Source organism: Osmerus mordax, chromosome 3, assembly GCF_038355195.1.
Source record: "Osmerus mordax isolate fOsmMor3 chromosome 3, fOsmMor3.pri, whole genome shotgun sequence".
Lineage (NCBI taxonomy): Eukaryota > Metazoa > Chordata > Actinopteri > Osmeriformes > Osmeridae > Osmerus > Osmerus mordax.
The window spans coordinates 22401250-22416249 of NC_090052.1; the positions used below are offsets into that span (position 1 = coordinate 22401250).

Here is a 15000-nt window from a genome sequence, read left to right on the forward strand (position 1 = left end):
AAGATGTAGAGAGGACGTCCATCTACACACACACACACACACACACACACACACACACACACACACACACACACACACACACACACACACACACACACACACACACACACACACACACACACACACACACACACACACACACACACACACACACACACACACACACACACACACACACACACACACACACACACACACACACACACACACACACACACACACACACACACACACACACACACACACACACACACACACACACACACACACACACACACACACACACACACACACACACACACACACACGAGTTAAACTACATTTTGTTGGGTCAGGCTACATATCAGTTTCCGTTCTGTTCCAGTGGAGCCCAGACACATTAACTGTAACTGCCAACTTGAGGGTTAAACTACATCCTGCTGCTACAATCATTCACAGACATTCAGTTCTGTAATGGCCCCTTTCACTGCGGGAGGTAACCCATCTAAGCAGGCTTCCTGGAAAAGGATTCAAACCTTTGATGTAGTCCTATATCCATGAAGCGTTTTATGGGAGTTGTAGTCCTACCCTTGTCGTGATGGTGCCAGCCTCCAGTGTAGTAGTCGTGCAGGACCTGCGGGCGCTCCCAGGAGTCTAACAGGAAGTCCACCTGATGCTGCTTCCTCCAGGTGAGCGACTGGCACAGCAACTCCCTGGCCTTCTCCAGGCTGAAGTCCCTAGCCCGCAAGAACCGCAGAACATGCTGGTCCTTAGGAATCTGGACAGAGCGAGGAGGAAGCAGAGTGTGTTAAATTACGTCATGTAAAGAGAAAGAGGGAAGTGAGATATTGCGATTGTGTGTGTGTGTGTGTAAGGCTGTACGAGAGAGACAAAAAGACAAGACAGAGAGACAGAGTTCCTAGTGTGTACCTTGTCCTTGTGTGTTTCCTGCAGCCACAGACGCAGTCTGATCAGACAGCTCTCCTGCAGAGGTGTCAGGTCGCCTAGGTAACGCCGGATGTAATCCGCGTCCAACTTGTCTGAAACCATAAGCGTGCACAGGTCAGTATGAAGGAAGAGTCACTCAGTCAGGTAGTCAACACTGCTGTGTGTGTGTGTGGGTGACTGGTACACTCACCGTCTGGGGGTGCTGCGGGGGGGTCTGTCTGGGCGTCCCTGGGGGGGGCCGCGTGGACGGGGGGGGCCGAGACGGGGGGCGGATGGAGCCTGGCGGCTGGAGGAGGTGCAGGGGGGGCCCAGCGAGGGATGGAGGTCACCCCCTCCTCCTCCAGCTCTCTCAGGAAGTACTCTATGATCTCTTTACCCTGGGGGAGAGGGGAGGGGTAACGAGAGACATCATAGTCAAGTAAAAATAGCTTGATAACATGGTGAGAGAATACAGTCCATAATGAGGTAACACCTTACACACACACATGCAGCTGAGCAGGATGTCATAATGAGCTCCACATCTTTGTCCAGTCAGGTTTGGCAAACTAGGCTGTGTAAACATGCTCATGTGACTGTGTCATGACTGTGTTTAGAAAGCTCAGTTTATCCACACCGGCTCTTCACTTAAGTCAGTAAGAGATGAAACGAGATGAGACGTGCACACACACCTTTTTAATATTGCTGGCGTACTGCTTCATGGCTAACTTCTCCGCGGCGTTCTCAAAGCCGAAGAAGGACTTGATGTCCAGACTGGCGATCTGCTCAAAGCAGGTCCAGTCCTCGTTCTCTGGGTGCACCTGACCACAGGAAACAGGAAGTGATCACACACACACACAGAGAAGGGCAGAGAGAGAGACAGAGAGCAGGTCATGTTGGGAGTGGTACCGTGTAGTTGCAGATCTCGTGGACCATGACCCTGCTGGAGAAGGTCTCGTTGGTGACCTCTATGTGAAGGCTTCTCTCTAGACGGTTCAGAGTGTTCTTCTGGAGGAAGTACAGGTAGTCCAGCCCTGCCATCTACACACACACACACACACACACACACACACACACACACACAAACACACACACACACAAACACACAAACACATTAGAGGTGATCTTCAACGCAGTGACACCCACCCTGACACTTAGATTTGACTGACTGTGTGTGTGTGTTTGTGTGTGTACTGAACGGTGGATGGAGGTCAAAGGTCAGTTACCCTCTTGAACAGGCGAGGGGCATCCGCCTCCACTTTGCAGCGTCTCTCCGTAACCGTGGTAACGCCGTCCTCGCTGTGGCGTTCGCTGATGACCTCACTGTCCACAAACACGGGGACCAGGTGGCAGTGAGGAAACCGTCTGACGTATGCCTGGGGGGGGGGAGAGAGAGAGAGGAAGTAGATTACTCACATGACTTCAAGCAAAACAGGACTAGGGTGTTTCTATGAGCCTGGCCTATAACCACATCAAGATGAACAGAAACCCTTAGGTCAGCTAGCTGTGAAGTTAATGTTCAGTTCCACTGCTGATCCAGACAGACTGCGGCTGCCTGTGTTTACCGCCTGGCCATCGGCTTTTTTACAGCCCACTTGCTTACCGCCAGCTTTCTCTTCATGAGGCTCACATGACAGTCAGAGCGCTTTACACAATGTCTCCTCTGTCAATATTTACCTTGCGGTCTGACGAGAGCGACTGATGCTGGGTTTGTCTGCCTGCCTATTTATCTATCTATGTGCCCATGCCTGTCTGTAGGCCTCAGGCCTGGCTTTTGATAGGTCAGCAGGTCAGGAAGTGGATGATGTGAGTGCCAGGGGGGTGACCCAGAAAGAGAGACAGAGGAGAGACATACAGAGAGAGAGGGAGAGACATACAGAGAGAGAGGGAGAGACATACAGAGAGAGAGGGAGAGACATACAGAGAGAGAGGGAGAGACATACAGAGCGACAGACAGAGAGAGAGGGAGAGGAGAGACAGACGAGAGACATACAGAGAGAGAGGGAGAGGAGAGACAGACAGACAGAGAGGGAGAGACAGACAGACAGACAGAGAGGGAGAGAGACAGACAGACAGAGAGGGGGAGGAGAGACAGGTTGTGTGTACAGTATGAACATATGCAGCTCAGTATCCAAACACAGTCAGACATGCAGGCCCTGGACATCTGACACGCGTTAGTGCTCAGGAATTCATGAACATGCTGAATGATGTAGCCATTACACACAGGCACACAATGTCCCCCCTCACACACACACACATAACTTACATACACACATAACATAGATACACAATTTAATACACACACAATTTAGCACCCACACATTACACAGAACTTACTGCCATGATCAGCTCAAACGGGTGTTTATAGACTCTCACGGGTGACTGGTATTGCTGCACCATGGTTGATGTTCTGATAGTCCAATGCTCTCTGTGCAACGTAAGACACACATCAACATCGGTACACTGTATGTTACATTTAATTAACTTAGCAGACGCCTTCATCCAATGTCACATACAAATAGGCTAGTGCATACAGTAAGTACAGTAGATAATTAAGGAAAGCAGTTAAGAGTATTTAAGTGCCATGGAACAGTCTGTATTTTAAGCAGAGATTGCAACCGTAGCTAAATGTATTCCTCACAGTGTTCATTTAGACTCGACCACATAACGCTGTTTTGAGCAAAGTTCAGATAAGAGATTGCAGCGATGGCATTGCAGGATATTCGCCGTCGTCATTTTTATCAGATGGTGGAGCGATGGTTACTTAACGTTAAGTGTTATGTTGTGAAAGGAAGTAGCCTAAATTCGCTGTCAGATGTTGTTGACTAGCTAGCGTGGTCATCAGACTACTATCGCGACCTGACCTACATATTATAAATCCACAGCACATCGAGTCTCAAGTTTAAACTATTTACGTGAAGAAACTTAGACGGGCAAAAAATGTACCTAGTAGCTAGCTAACTATATAGTGCTAAAAGGAATTAGCCTGACACTGTACAGTGATACCAGTGTGCTACTAATGCTGACAAACCAATATTGTAGCTATATTCTATTACTGTACTGTAGTATGACTAACTGCAGCTGTGCAGCCCATCTATGCTAACCTAAATACATGGTTGAATACTTTCTTGCTAGCTGCTCACACTTAACTCAAACTAGCTACCTAGAATCGATAGATTGATTTATATTTTATTAGCAATAACCGTTGATAAGATGTGAAACGATCGTACAATATCGTTTTTCTAAAACAATGACACGTAGCTAGCCAGCTAACGCAGATCATCGAGTACTTTTTTCGCAGAGCAACTTTTGCAAGGTACGATAAGCTACAATCAAGAAATACAGTATAGTTTTAGGCTAGCTATTACACAATAACCCTTCTGCAGTAAATCGTAAGTTAGCTAGACTACACGTGAGAGGTATTCCTATAACCAATTGTTTCACGTTAGGTAACGTAGGCTAGCTGATAGACACGAAAAATTGTAGAGTTAGCAGAGCTAGGCTGATTTGCTTTATTGTGACCAGCCGTGTGAAAAAAAACGGACCAAGTTGCTAGTAAAACTTACCAAATCTACTGAAATCTCAAAGATAGCTCGGTATGGAATAAAAATGGTCACAGAACTTTTCGAATCATCTGATATCCATATTAACGTCGTCCAACGCAAAGAAAAAGGCTTTGTTTAGTGCCGTATTTGTGGAGATACAGCTAGTGCTACCTACACAGAACAGAGCAGCCGGCCGAGCTAGCTAACTGAGTCTGACTGCTAGAACCAGACGGAATGTTCCTCTAAGCCCCGCCCCCAGTCATACGTAACACTACACAGCTGTCTTTTATTGATTTGCGTCCTCTAATTTGTAACATAACATTGGATTACAAAACACTGTTGGCAATTCATTTACCGGACGCCTTCACCAAAAGCAACATACTGCATTTAGAAAGTAGCCTACAGAAATAACATTTTAGAAGGAAATAGTTCTAATCGTAGTCTATTTAGACCCAACAAAGTTGTTACATTTTATTTAACAGGCATTTAGCATTATAGACGACTGTCATTGTTGTATAAAATCATACTTCAATGTAGGCCTACATCTTTAGAAGTGTCTAGTAGTACGATTAAGTGAATTGTTCGAACAACATTTTTTTTTTCTTGGTCAGCAGATAGCGCTGTAGACTGCTGGGTTATTTCTATTTCAAGTCAAGTCGTTGTTGAATGTTTGCGGCAAAACTCTAGTTTGGCCGTCAAATGACTGAGTCATGAAAGACGTTTACCTTCCACTACACAACAAATTATTTTCTGTTGAAATTATTACTGTTTCGGCATCAAATCAGAGGCAGCTATCCCAGAACAAAATGTCTAGAACACTATCTAGGTCAACACTGCTGTCAAACTGCTATGTGTTTAGTAAATAGAGACCGTTCCTTGACCCCGACCACCGAAATACTTTTTAAACGAACTGCAGTGCTTGGAAAAAATACATAGGCAGTTGCCACTCAACCGCATCCAGGTTGCTTTTGCACTTTGTCCTTGATGGGCTGCCTCATTCTCCCATCTCCTCTCATCCAGTCCTTTCAAACCGGGGCCTCAGAGATCACGTGGGTGCAAACTGGAATCCGTGCAATTAGATCCTTGATGTGGAAGTTTTGGGACCGATCAGCGCAGGGCTTAAACAGTGTGTTCCCAGTCCACTGATTCTCATGAGTTATTGAGCAAGTGCTGGAATTATGTAGGGAGGGGGGATTGGAGCAAAGTGTGTGTGTGTGTGTGTGTGTGGGGGGGGGTGAGAAAGGAAGAGATATGGATGGGTGGGTTTTAAAAACAGAGAGAAACACCCTCCTTTCTCTCTCTTTCATAGATTCCCATCAGGGAACATACATAGGAGAAGTGGTTTGGAAATACGCTACAGCCATTTGATAGGGAGTCAGTTGGCTGAGCGGTGAGGGAGTCGGGCTAGTAATCCGAAGGTTGCCAGTTCGATTCCCGGTCATGCAAACTGACGTTGTGTCCTTGGGCAAGGCACTTCACCACTTCACTTGCCTCGACATGTCCCTGTACTTACTGTAAGTCGCTCTGGATAAGAGCGTCTGCTAAATGTAAATGTAAAATGTGATACCCACCGAACTACGACAAATGTGAACGTCCTCTTGGTCTAATGGTCAGTGCTTGAGCTAGAGACGTTATACAGTTCGGATCAGGCAAGAACAGCTGGGTCTGAAGTTTGCAAGTTACATCACATGCAGTTTTCAAATATGTGAAAAGAGTGTACGGAAAAGGGTCTTTTGAATGTTGTTATGTTAGAGTGCCGAAGAAGAGCCTGTGTCGTCGGTCTGCCAGCTGGGATCCCCATCTCTCTGATGAGCTCTAATAGACCTCATTAGAGCTGCTTAAGGTCTCCTTCAGCGCTGCTGTGCGTGTGTGTGTCTTACAGTCAGATCTTTTTCTCCCTTAACATCCCATAATAATACCGTGCTGAATCGCACTCTGGAGGTCAACTCATGTGTCCTGAGTTAAACCGGCAACTAGAGGAGTAACACAACGATATTCAAATCATCCAATGTATTTCCCGTGATAGGCTTTGCTATCGAATCACCACATGGAAGATTGGAATTACTGAGTAAAATTATGCATTTATTACCCTGGTAGAGGGTGGATGGGTCTAGTACAAAGCCTTTCCGTTAGAGAGGGGAAGAGATGAGAGAGATCTCAATCACATTAAGCGGTGGCTCTGGGAACAAGAAAATTATGATGGTCTCTGTTTTATTCATGTTTAACTATGAGGAGACTGGGAGGAGTGGAGGTAGGGTGAGGAGGGAAGTGAGGGGGGCGAGAGATATAGAGATTGACAGATGGTGTAGCAGAGCAGCGATGGTATCTGATTTAAGATTGCGTATATTTCTTGGGAACATGCTGTCCCCCAATAAACAAAACGATCACAGCAAACTAAATTAATGTGCCAGGGAACCTTGTCAAGTTGAAGGTATTCTGATGTCTCTATCTGCCTGTCTCTACCTGCCTGCCTCAATCTGCCTGCCTCAATCTGCCTGCCTCAATCTGCCTGCCTCAATCTGCCTGCCTCAATCTGCCTGCCTCAATCTGCCTGCCTCAATCTGCCTCTCTCTGTTGGTCTGCCTGTCTGACTGCCTATCCACCTGCTATCTCTCAGATTGATCAAGTGTGTTCAAAAACTCAGGCTCCAATCCATTTCCATCCCAGAATATATTAGAGTTGAACAAAGCCTGCACAGATTCTACTTTGATGTAGCCATAAGTCATGTCAGGGTAATAAAGAAACACAAACAGTCACCAAGGTGGAGGTCTGCCCAGGCAGAAGGACAGTGAACCAAACCAGACACACGACAAGCCAGGAGAATCAGAGATGCTACCCGTAGATAAATAACAGAAGGCCATTTAGTTTGTTTAATAAAAGAGCAAGCTATGGCCCTGTTTTATAGGAATGGTAACCTTAAATGACTTATTTTGTGATCTGGCGCTATATATAAAAAAAATAAAAAAATGTTTTAATTAACTTGACCTTCCAGGGGGGGGGGGGGGGGGGGCGGGGGGTGCCGTTGGGGGGGTGGGGCGCCCCCCTAATATAATGGTAGGGTTAACACTGATTATGTCTATTCATTCATCTGTCTGCCTGTAATTCAGTCTGCCTGCCTGCTGCCTGCCTGCAAGCCTGCCTGTCTGTCTGCCTGTCTCTGTCTGCCTGCCAGCCGGCCTGCTATCTGTCTGCCTGTCTGCCTGCCTGTCTCTGTCTGTCTGCCAGCCGGCCTGCTGCCTGCCTGTCTGCCTGTCTGCCTGCTGCCTGCCTGCTATCTGCCTGCCTGCCTGCCTGCCTGCCTGCCTGCCTGCCTGCCTGCCTGTCTGCCAGTCTGCCAGTCTGCCAGTCTGCCAGTCTGCCTGTCTGCCTGTCTGCCTGTCTGCCTGTCTGCCTGTCTGCCTGTCTGCCTGCCTACAGAAGCACATGCTGCCTTAACATTAGCGAACAGGTGATGACGGAAGGAAGGATGCATATTTAGAGAATTGAAATGTCTGGCTTGGCTTCTTCACCAGTGGTCACATTAAGGGGGGGGCTGGGTAAGGGGGGGGGACTAGGTGAGGGGGGAGATTGGGCCTCCAATTAGCAGCTTGAGATACAGTGGAGGACAGGAAGTGAAATAGTCATGCGTTTCCCTGAGAATCCCCCATAACTATACACACATCTTGGCATCCGTGTTGTGTTATCTGGCAGCAAGGCATTCTGGGAGTTCACAGCTGCAACACCCATAACCCCCTGGGTTTCACGGCCTGTCATCTCAACATCCACTGACTGCTCTGAAGTAAATACCCCAAAAAACAACAGGACAAATGTTGATGTGTCCTGATCACACAAGAACAGACACCAAGCCCGGTGTGGCCGGGTCTGGGGTCTGCCTGGGAGCCATAAGGTTGGAGCATCACACAACACCTCCTTCTCAGGCCCCCTCCCAGCCCCCCCGGCCCAGCCCTGCCCCCCCCCCTGCCCCCCGGTCACAGGCAGTGTGGGCAGAGCGCCACCTGTCCCTTGCGATAGCCCCTGCAGGGACAGAGACGCAGCTGCTCTGGGCCGGCCCCCGCACAGCTGGAGAGGAGGGGCTCCTTCTGGAGGCAACACGCCCCGCTCCCCACGGTGAAGGCAGGACACACAGGGTGCTCCTTCTCCTCCACCTCCACACACTGCAGCTTCAACCTGACAGAGACAAGGAGAGAGAGAGAGAGAGAGAGAGAGAGAGAGAGAGAGAGGGAGACGGACAGAGAGACAGAGAGAGAGACAGACAGAGAGAGAGAGAGAGAGAGAGAGAGAGAGAGAGAGAGAGAGAGAGAGAGAGAGAGAGAGAGAGAGAAGAGGGAGAGAGAGGGGGGGAGGGGGAGGGGAAGGAAGAATGAGATTGCAGAGACATAGAGAATGAGAGACAGAGAAGGAACATAATCAGACGTCTGAGTCGTAAACACTCTTTTTGATGAACCAATGCAATTACATCACTACGACTGGAATGCCACCAGAGAGGAGACCAGCTCACCCCCTGAAGGCCTCTCTGATGTTGATGTAGTGGAAGTAGGAGGGCTCACAGATTAGCCCCGCCCTCTTACACGCCTCCACACAAGACTGCCCCTCCAGGGAGGCCAGTAGTCTCAGAGAGGAGAGCGGGGGCCAGGAGGGGGGCGCCCTGACGTTGGATGCCCAGGAGAGGGCACTCTCGCTGGGCAGGAGGACAAAGGGGCTGGGAGGGCTGCCGGGCCAAACACTGGACATGTTAACTGGAGGAAACGTTGCCTGGGGAGAACAGAAGTCCTGAGAGGAGAGGAGAGCGAAAGACAGGAGAGGAGAGGGGAAGAGAGGAGAGGGGAAGACAGGAGAGGAGAGGGGAAGACAGGAGAGGAGAGGGGAAGACAGGAGAGGAGAGGGGAAGACAGGAGAGGAGAGGGGAAGACAGGAGAGGAGAGGAGAGAAGAGGGGAAGAGAGGAGAGGGGAAGGGTGGAGAGGGGAAGAGAGGAGAGAAAGGAGAACAGAGGAGAGAGATAAGAAGTGAATACGGTTTGTGGAGATGACAGGAAGTCAGCTGTGAATAAAATTAACTGTGTTCACTTGAGCTATGAGCCATTCCTTCAGATCCCAGCTATGTTATGGAGGGTGTCATATCCACACTCTCTTCTCTACACATGCAGTCTCTGAGTGTGTAGACACACACACACACACACACACACTAAGGCGGAGAGACCCAGCAGCTCACCTGGTTGTGGATGTAGGCGTGAACACGCTCCAACATCCCCTCACAGCTGTACTCATAGGGCAGGAAAGGCTCCACCTGAACACACACACACACACACACACACACACACACACACATGAACACACACGGAGGCACATAGGGGAAAACACACACACACAATAGATTAAATGACAAATAAGAAGAGATGTTAAAGAATCAATTAAATTAATTTCACACAATCACATCCTTCCCTCACTCCTTCCCTTCATGTCCCCTCCCTCCCTCCGTCCCACCCTCCCTCCCTCGGTCAGGGGCAGGGTCGGAGGTCAAGGACAGGGTCCCCAGACTCGTACCTTGGTCCTCATGATCTCTCTGATGGCAGTGTGGAGCTGCTGTGAGCTGTTGAAGTCCACCGTGAAGACATGAGGCTTGCCGATGTGCTGCTCTGCGTAGGGGTGCTGGGAGGACACCTGGGGGGGGAGGGGGGGAGGGAGGGAGGGAGGGAGGGGAGGGGGACAAGGGGAGGGGAGGGAGGGAGGGGGGGAGGGGTAAAGGGATGCTAACAAATGAATTCCAGATCAATATGAGATCAATACTAGGCCAGCCAATACAGCAGTAGTCAAGTTTAAATACCGATGAAGCAATAACGCGATGAGCGCGGTGAGCACCGAACATCAGTCTGAATCTGCTTACACAGCAGCACCCCCACCCCTCCACTCACACACTTTAGTCATTCAGCACAATATTCAACATTCAGCATTCAACAAAATATAAAAATAAAAACCAAATACATGAATATGTACAGCAGAAGAACAAGGACCAGGAGTTGCCAAGCAGAGCTCTGTTTTCTTTTATGATCTGTTGTTGTAGTCTAAATCAGTTCATCCAATAAGAAGAGGCTTGCCTGTGAGGCCCTCCAGCGACTCACCTTTCTGGATGTAGGCTTGCCTGTGAGGCCCTCCAGCGACTCACCTGTCTGGATGTAGGCTTGCCTTTGAAGAACTCGTGGTTGAGAGAGCTGTGAGGTTGGGTAAACTTCGGCTGAAGAAAGATGCACCCATTGGCTATAGCTTCCAGGGGGGCGGGGCCTTCGTACGGGAAGCCAAACCCCACGAAGAGCTGAGTAAGAGAGAGGACAGGAAGTGACATCAGAAATGCGTAAGAACGTCAGCAAGGGCGTGATGTTTTGGTCGCCGTGGCGATACCTTGGCCCTCCTCAGCAGCAGCTGGAGGTCATGCTGTCCCAGCAGGCCGTGGTTCTGCACGAACGCAGGCACCTCCAGGGGGCGCTGCGACTCAGAGTACACCGTCCCGTGGACCTCCATGTACTCATGTAGGATGGACAGGAACTTCTCCTTACCCTGCGGCATCATGGGACATGGAGTTTAGAATCGGTGGGACAAAGTGGGGAAAGAGTGGATCAAAACTACCTTTGTTGTCCGTCTGTACTGTAGGTTTGCTTATGAAGATTACCAGGTTAGTCTTTGTTCGATTATGTAGGTTAAGATTGTAGATTACAGTATGTTTATGTATTTAGACTACCGTCTCAATGCCTTATAGGATTCCTAATAATAATCATACAGAATCACAGTCTAAACAAGCTGGGTGGATGTGAGTTTGTTACGAAGCAGAACACCAGATCTCTCCACCTTAGTCATTCTGCTCAGGTGAAACTGCATGAAAGTTCTGGGAAGCAAATCCCAGCAGAGCACCATGAATTATTTACAAGGTAAAATCTTTAATGAGTTTCATAACGCCCTCCTCCTCCTGCTCCTCCTCAGTGACAAGCTCTGTCGTCTGAGAGAAACTTCTGGATGAAAATTAGATAGACTCTCTGGTGTTTGGGGAGTCATCTACTTATCGTGTACGTAGTGTGTGTGTGTGTGTGCGCGTGCGCTGACCTTCCACATGGCCGCCTCCTTGCCGTAGATCACAGCCATGTTGTGGGCCTTGTTCCTCCGGATGCTGCTCCTCTCAGAGTTGTTCGGCTCTTCCGCCACAAAGCCCATGAACGAGTTATCCGGAGTGTGTGCTGCATTGGGCACACACAGAAGACTGGTACAGTGTGTGTGTGTGTGGATGTGTGTGTGTGTGTGTGAGGATGTGTGTGACAGCTGTGACTGCAGATGCTACAGAGACTACACACACACACACAAACATCCTCCCATCACAGACAAACATCCTTTTTCTGGTCTGAAACAGAGTCTACACCCCTCCCTCCCTCCCTCCCTCCCTCCCACCCCTCCCACCCTCCCACCCTCCCTCCCTCCCTCCCTCCCATCACCTACGGAACATGGTCATGTACTGTCCCGGGCTGAGGTTCCAGTGGCCCCAGCTCGTGATGTATCCGTGCTGCGTAGCGTACTCCTCATGGTTATATACCGGCTCGGTGCCGAACGAGTCTATCACCCGGAGATGACACCTGGGGGAGGGCGGGGGGGAGAGAGGGAGGGAGGGGGGGGGGAAAGGTGAAGAGGATGAGACAAACAGAGAGACAGAGAGAGAAAAAGAGTGGGAGAAAAAGGTGTTTGTGTGAAGCTTAATAGACAAACAAAAAGTTAATCTTCTCTCACTCTGGACAAAAACTTAAATCATGAAGCCACTACCCTCTGCCTCCCGCCCTCACCTGAAACTGCCTCGTCATTGCCTCCAATTACTGTCTCCTGCTGAGTCAGCACTCTTCAGAAAGCCTTCAAGAAGTCTCTCTGCGCTGCTCTTTCCTAACGTTTCCTCCCAGAGTTCAGCCGGTCTATACTGACGCCTCAGGACCCAGTCCAGGGAAGGCTTCACTCTCAATCTGCTTCTCATCATTCAACCAATCGACCGCCTTGTGCGGCTTTAGGACGACGCCCCCTGGGGAGTGATTGGCTAATGCACAGGGAAGTCACAACCCTAACAGAGTACAGACACTGGTCAAGCAGGAACTAGGCAATTTCAGGAGACTGAGCTATGTTATTAGCAAACAAATACTCGTGTTGAACTCCTATACACACCCACACACACCCACACACACAAGCACACACACGCGCGCACACACACACACACACATACATGCATACACACACTCTCTCTCTCTGACCTGTGCGTCCTGAGTGACAGGCCCATGTGACGCTTCAGATGCTGCAGGCCATGGTAGTCTGTGTAGATGAGGTCAAAGGGCAACCCTCCTGTCAGGGGGCAGCTACCCCTCCCTGGGCGCACGCCCAGGAACCTGGACACACACACACACACACCACAAAGCAAACGCACGCACACATAAAACACACAACAGTGTAGGGTGTGAGTGTTTGGGTCTGTGTGTAAATGTGTCTCGAGAGGGGGGAGGTGCGGTCAGTCAGTCATCCATCTCCTCATCCCTGTGATCATCCTGACCCGACTCGGAGGGAACTCTCACTGCACCTGAGTCTCTGTCTCTCTGTCTCTCACACACACACACACACACACACACACACAGTTACGTTTGTAGGCTACTGCAGCAGTAAACTTCTAAAGTAACGAGCCACTCATGCTCTCAGTGTTGAGAGGAAGTGCCGACATTAGAGGACGAAGCTAGGCATCACCACTCACACACACGCACTCAGTCACTCACTCACACGCACACACACACGCACACTCACACACCTACACGCACACACTCACCACTGCATTACGGCGTGCAAAAACACCTAGCACTTAAAAAAAAAAAAAAGGTAAAAAATACTCACAAAAATAATGAGTGTGTGTGTTCGCACGAGAGTGTGTCAGTGCCAGCGAGTGTGAGTGCATGTCAGTGTGTGTGTGTCCTAAATACTACCCCTGTGAGATGCCCGTAAAGCATGTTTGGAAATGACAGCCAACACACACACACACACACACTCTCTCCAGCTGCTACTTAATGCTAACAGCAACAGGACACTGACTCCTTCTGAACCTGCCCGCGTGTGTGTCCTTCACAGCTTCCCCCTGCAGCCTGGTCAGGTAAGGACAGCTTCCCCCTGCAGCCTGGTCAGGTAAGGACAGCTTCCCCCTGCAGCCTGGTCAGGTAAGGACAGCCTGGTCAGGTAAGGACAGCTTCCCCCTGCAGCCTGGTCAGGTAAGGACAGCTTCCCCCTGCAGCCTGGTCAGGTAAGGACAGCCTGGTCAGGTAAGGACAGCTTCCCCCTGCAGCTTGGTCAGGTAAGGACAGCTTCCCCCTGCAGCCTGGTCAGGTAAGGACAGCTTCCCCCTGCAGCCTGGTCAGGTAAGGACAGCCTGGTCAGGTAAGGACAGCTTCCCCCTGCAGCCTGGTCAGGTAAGGAGACCGTCTACCTCCAGCCTCACTGGTGTCCTTGCTCCACTCCCTCTGAATCTGCCCTTCCTCTCTCCTCTCCTCAACACCCTAAATAGCCTCGCTGGTTGCACGTGGCGATACACGGCATGTGTATCGTGGGCCTCACCCCTGCAGCTCCCTCTGGGAGACGGAGATGCTCAGGTCGTGACCGAGCATGTGCAGAGCGCTCATGATGTCAGCCCACTGGACCAGCTCACCCAGCGGACCGCCCTTCAGAACCCTGGAGCTGAACGTGTCACCTGACTCCTCCGTCAGGAAGCCCACATGGACCAGGACCTGGGGGGCAGGGGGGGGGGGGGGGGGGGGCAGGGTGAGACAGAGAGGGGAGGAGAGGGGGAGGAACAGGGTGAGACAGAGAGGGGAGGAGAGGGGGAGGAACAGGGTGAGACAGAGAGGGGAGGAGAGGGGGAGGAACAGGGTGAGACAGAGAGGGGAGGAGAGGGGGAGGAACAGGGTGAGACAGAGAGGGTGTGGTGGCTAAACTAACACGATGAGTAACACAGCCGGAAAACCGATGGATGAAATTTGATACGATTTGTGTGAAGTGTGTTTCAAGATGATTATAAGTGTGAAGCCATTGTCTTCCAGTCCCTTCTCTGCCAGCACACTCTGGGGGAGAATCAGAGTAACAGGAGCCTTGTGAGGAGCGGTTGATAAGAGTAGAATGGATGCAGGGGGTTTGAAATTGCTAACAGGAGATTTAGGATTTCACAGCCAGGTTGAAGCGTAATGAAATTAACCTGAGAGAGAGAGAGAGAGAGAGAGAGAGAGAGAGAGAGAGAGAGAGAGAGAGAGAAGAGGGTGGAGAGAGAGAAAGAGGGAGAGACAGAGAGACAGACGGAGAGAGCAATCTCTCCACAGATGGTCGCCTTTTATTTTCTCCTCAATTAGCCCTTTACAGAGTGAAAACAAATGTATCAAGTGGAAGCTATTCTCCTGATCTGTTTTCATCCTCCACTCTCCAGGAAGATACACACTGCAGGAAGACAGGCAGACAGCCTTCACTGTCAAACCCTGCATCACTGAGTGTGTGTGTGTGTCCCAGACGCCTCAC

At 50.0% G+C, this 15000-nt stretch overlaps 2 protein-coding genes across 2 annotated transcripts in view; both read right to left on the reverse strand.

The window, feature by feature from the left end:
* The window catches only part of LOC136940443 (SEC14-like protein 1), an 8885-nt gene extending 4253 nt beyond the window's left edge, over positions 1-4632 (reverse strand). The window contains exons 1-9 of the mRNA XM_067232592.1: positions 4470-4632; positions 3241-3331; positions 2130-2279; positions 1813-1944; positions 1596-1724; positions 1118-1304; positions 910-1019; positions 568-757; positions 1-22 (exon numbers count right to left, since the gene is read on the reverse strand). The exon at positions 1-22 is cut by the window's left edge and continues 67 nt beyond it. Of these exons, the coding sequence (XP_067088693.1) occupies positions 1-22; positions 568-757; positions 910-1019; positions 1118-1304; positions 1596-1724; positions 1813-1944; positions 2130-2279; positions 3241-3303 (983 nt within the window). The 5' untranslated portion in view covers positions 3304-3331; positions 4470-4632. The remainder of the gene's footprint in view (positions 23-567; positions 758-909; positions 1020-1117; positions 1305-1595; positions 1725-1812; positions 1945-2129; positions 2280-3240; positions 3332-4469) is intronic.
* A 3784-nt stretch (positions 4633-8416) lies between these two features.
* The window catches only part of LOC136940566 (alpha-1,6-mannosylglycoprotein 6-beta-N-acetylglucosaminyltransferase B), a 12593-nt gene continuing 6009 nt past the window's right edge, over positions 8417-15000 (reverse strand). Inside the window, exons 8-17 of the mRNA XM_067232756.1 lie at positions 14053-14222; positions 12717-12848; positions 11926-12059; positions 11539-11669; positions 10843-10998; positions 10610-10756; positions 9991-10107; positions 9659-9733; positions 8947-9218; positions 8417-8615 (exon numbers count right to left, since the gene is read on the reverse strand). Of these exons, the coding sequence (XP_067088857.1) occupies positions 8417-8615; positions 8947-9218; positions 9659-9733; positions 9991-10107; positions 10610-10756; positions 10843-10998; positions 11539-11669; positions 11926-12059; positions 12717-12848; positions 14053-14222 (1533 nt within the window). The remainder of the gene's footprint in view (positions 8616-8946; positions 9219-9658; positions 9734-9990; positions 10108-10609; positions 10757-10842; positions 10999-11538; positions 11670-11925; positions 12060-12716; positions 12849-14052; positions 14223-15000) is intronic.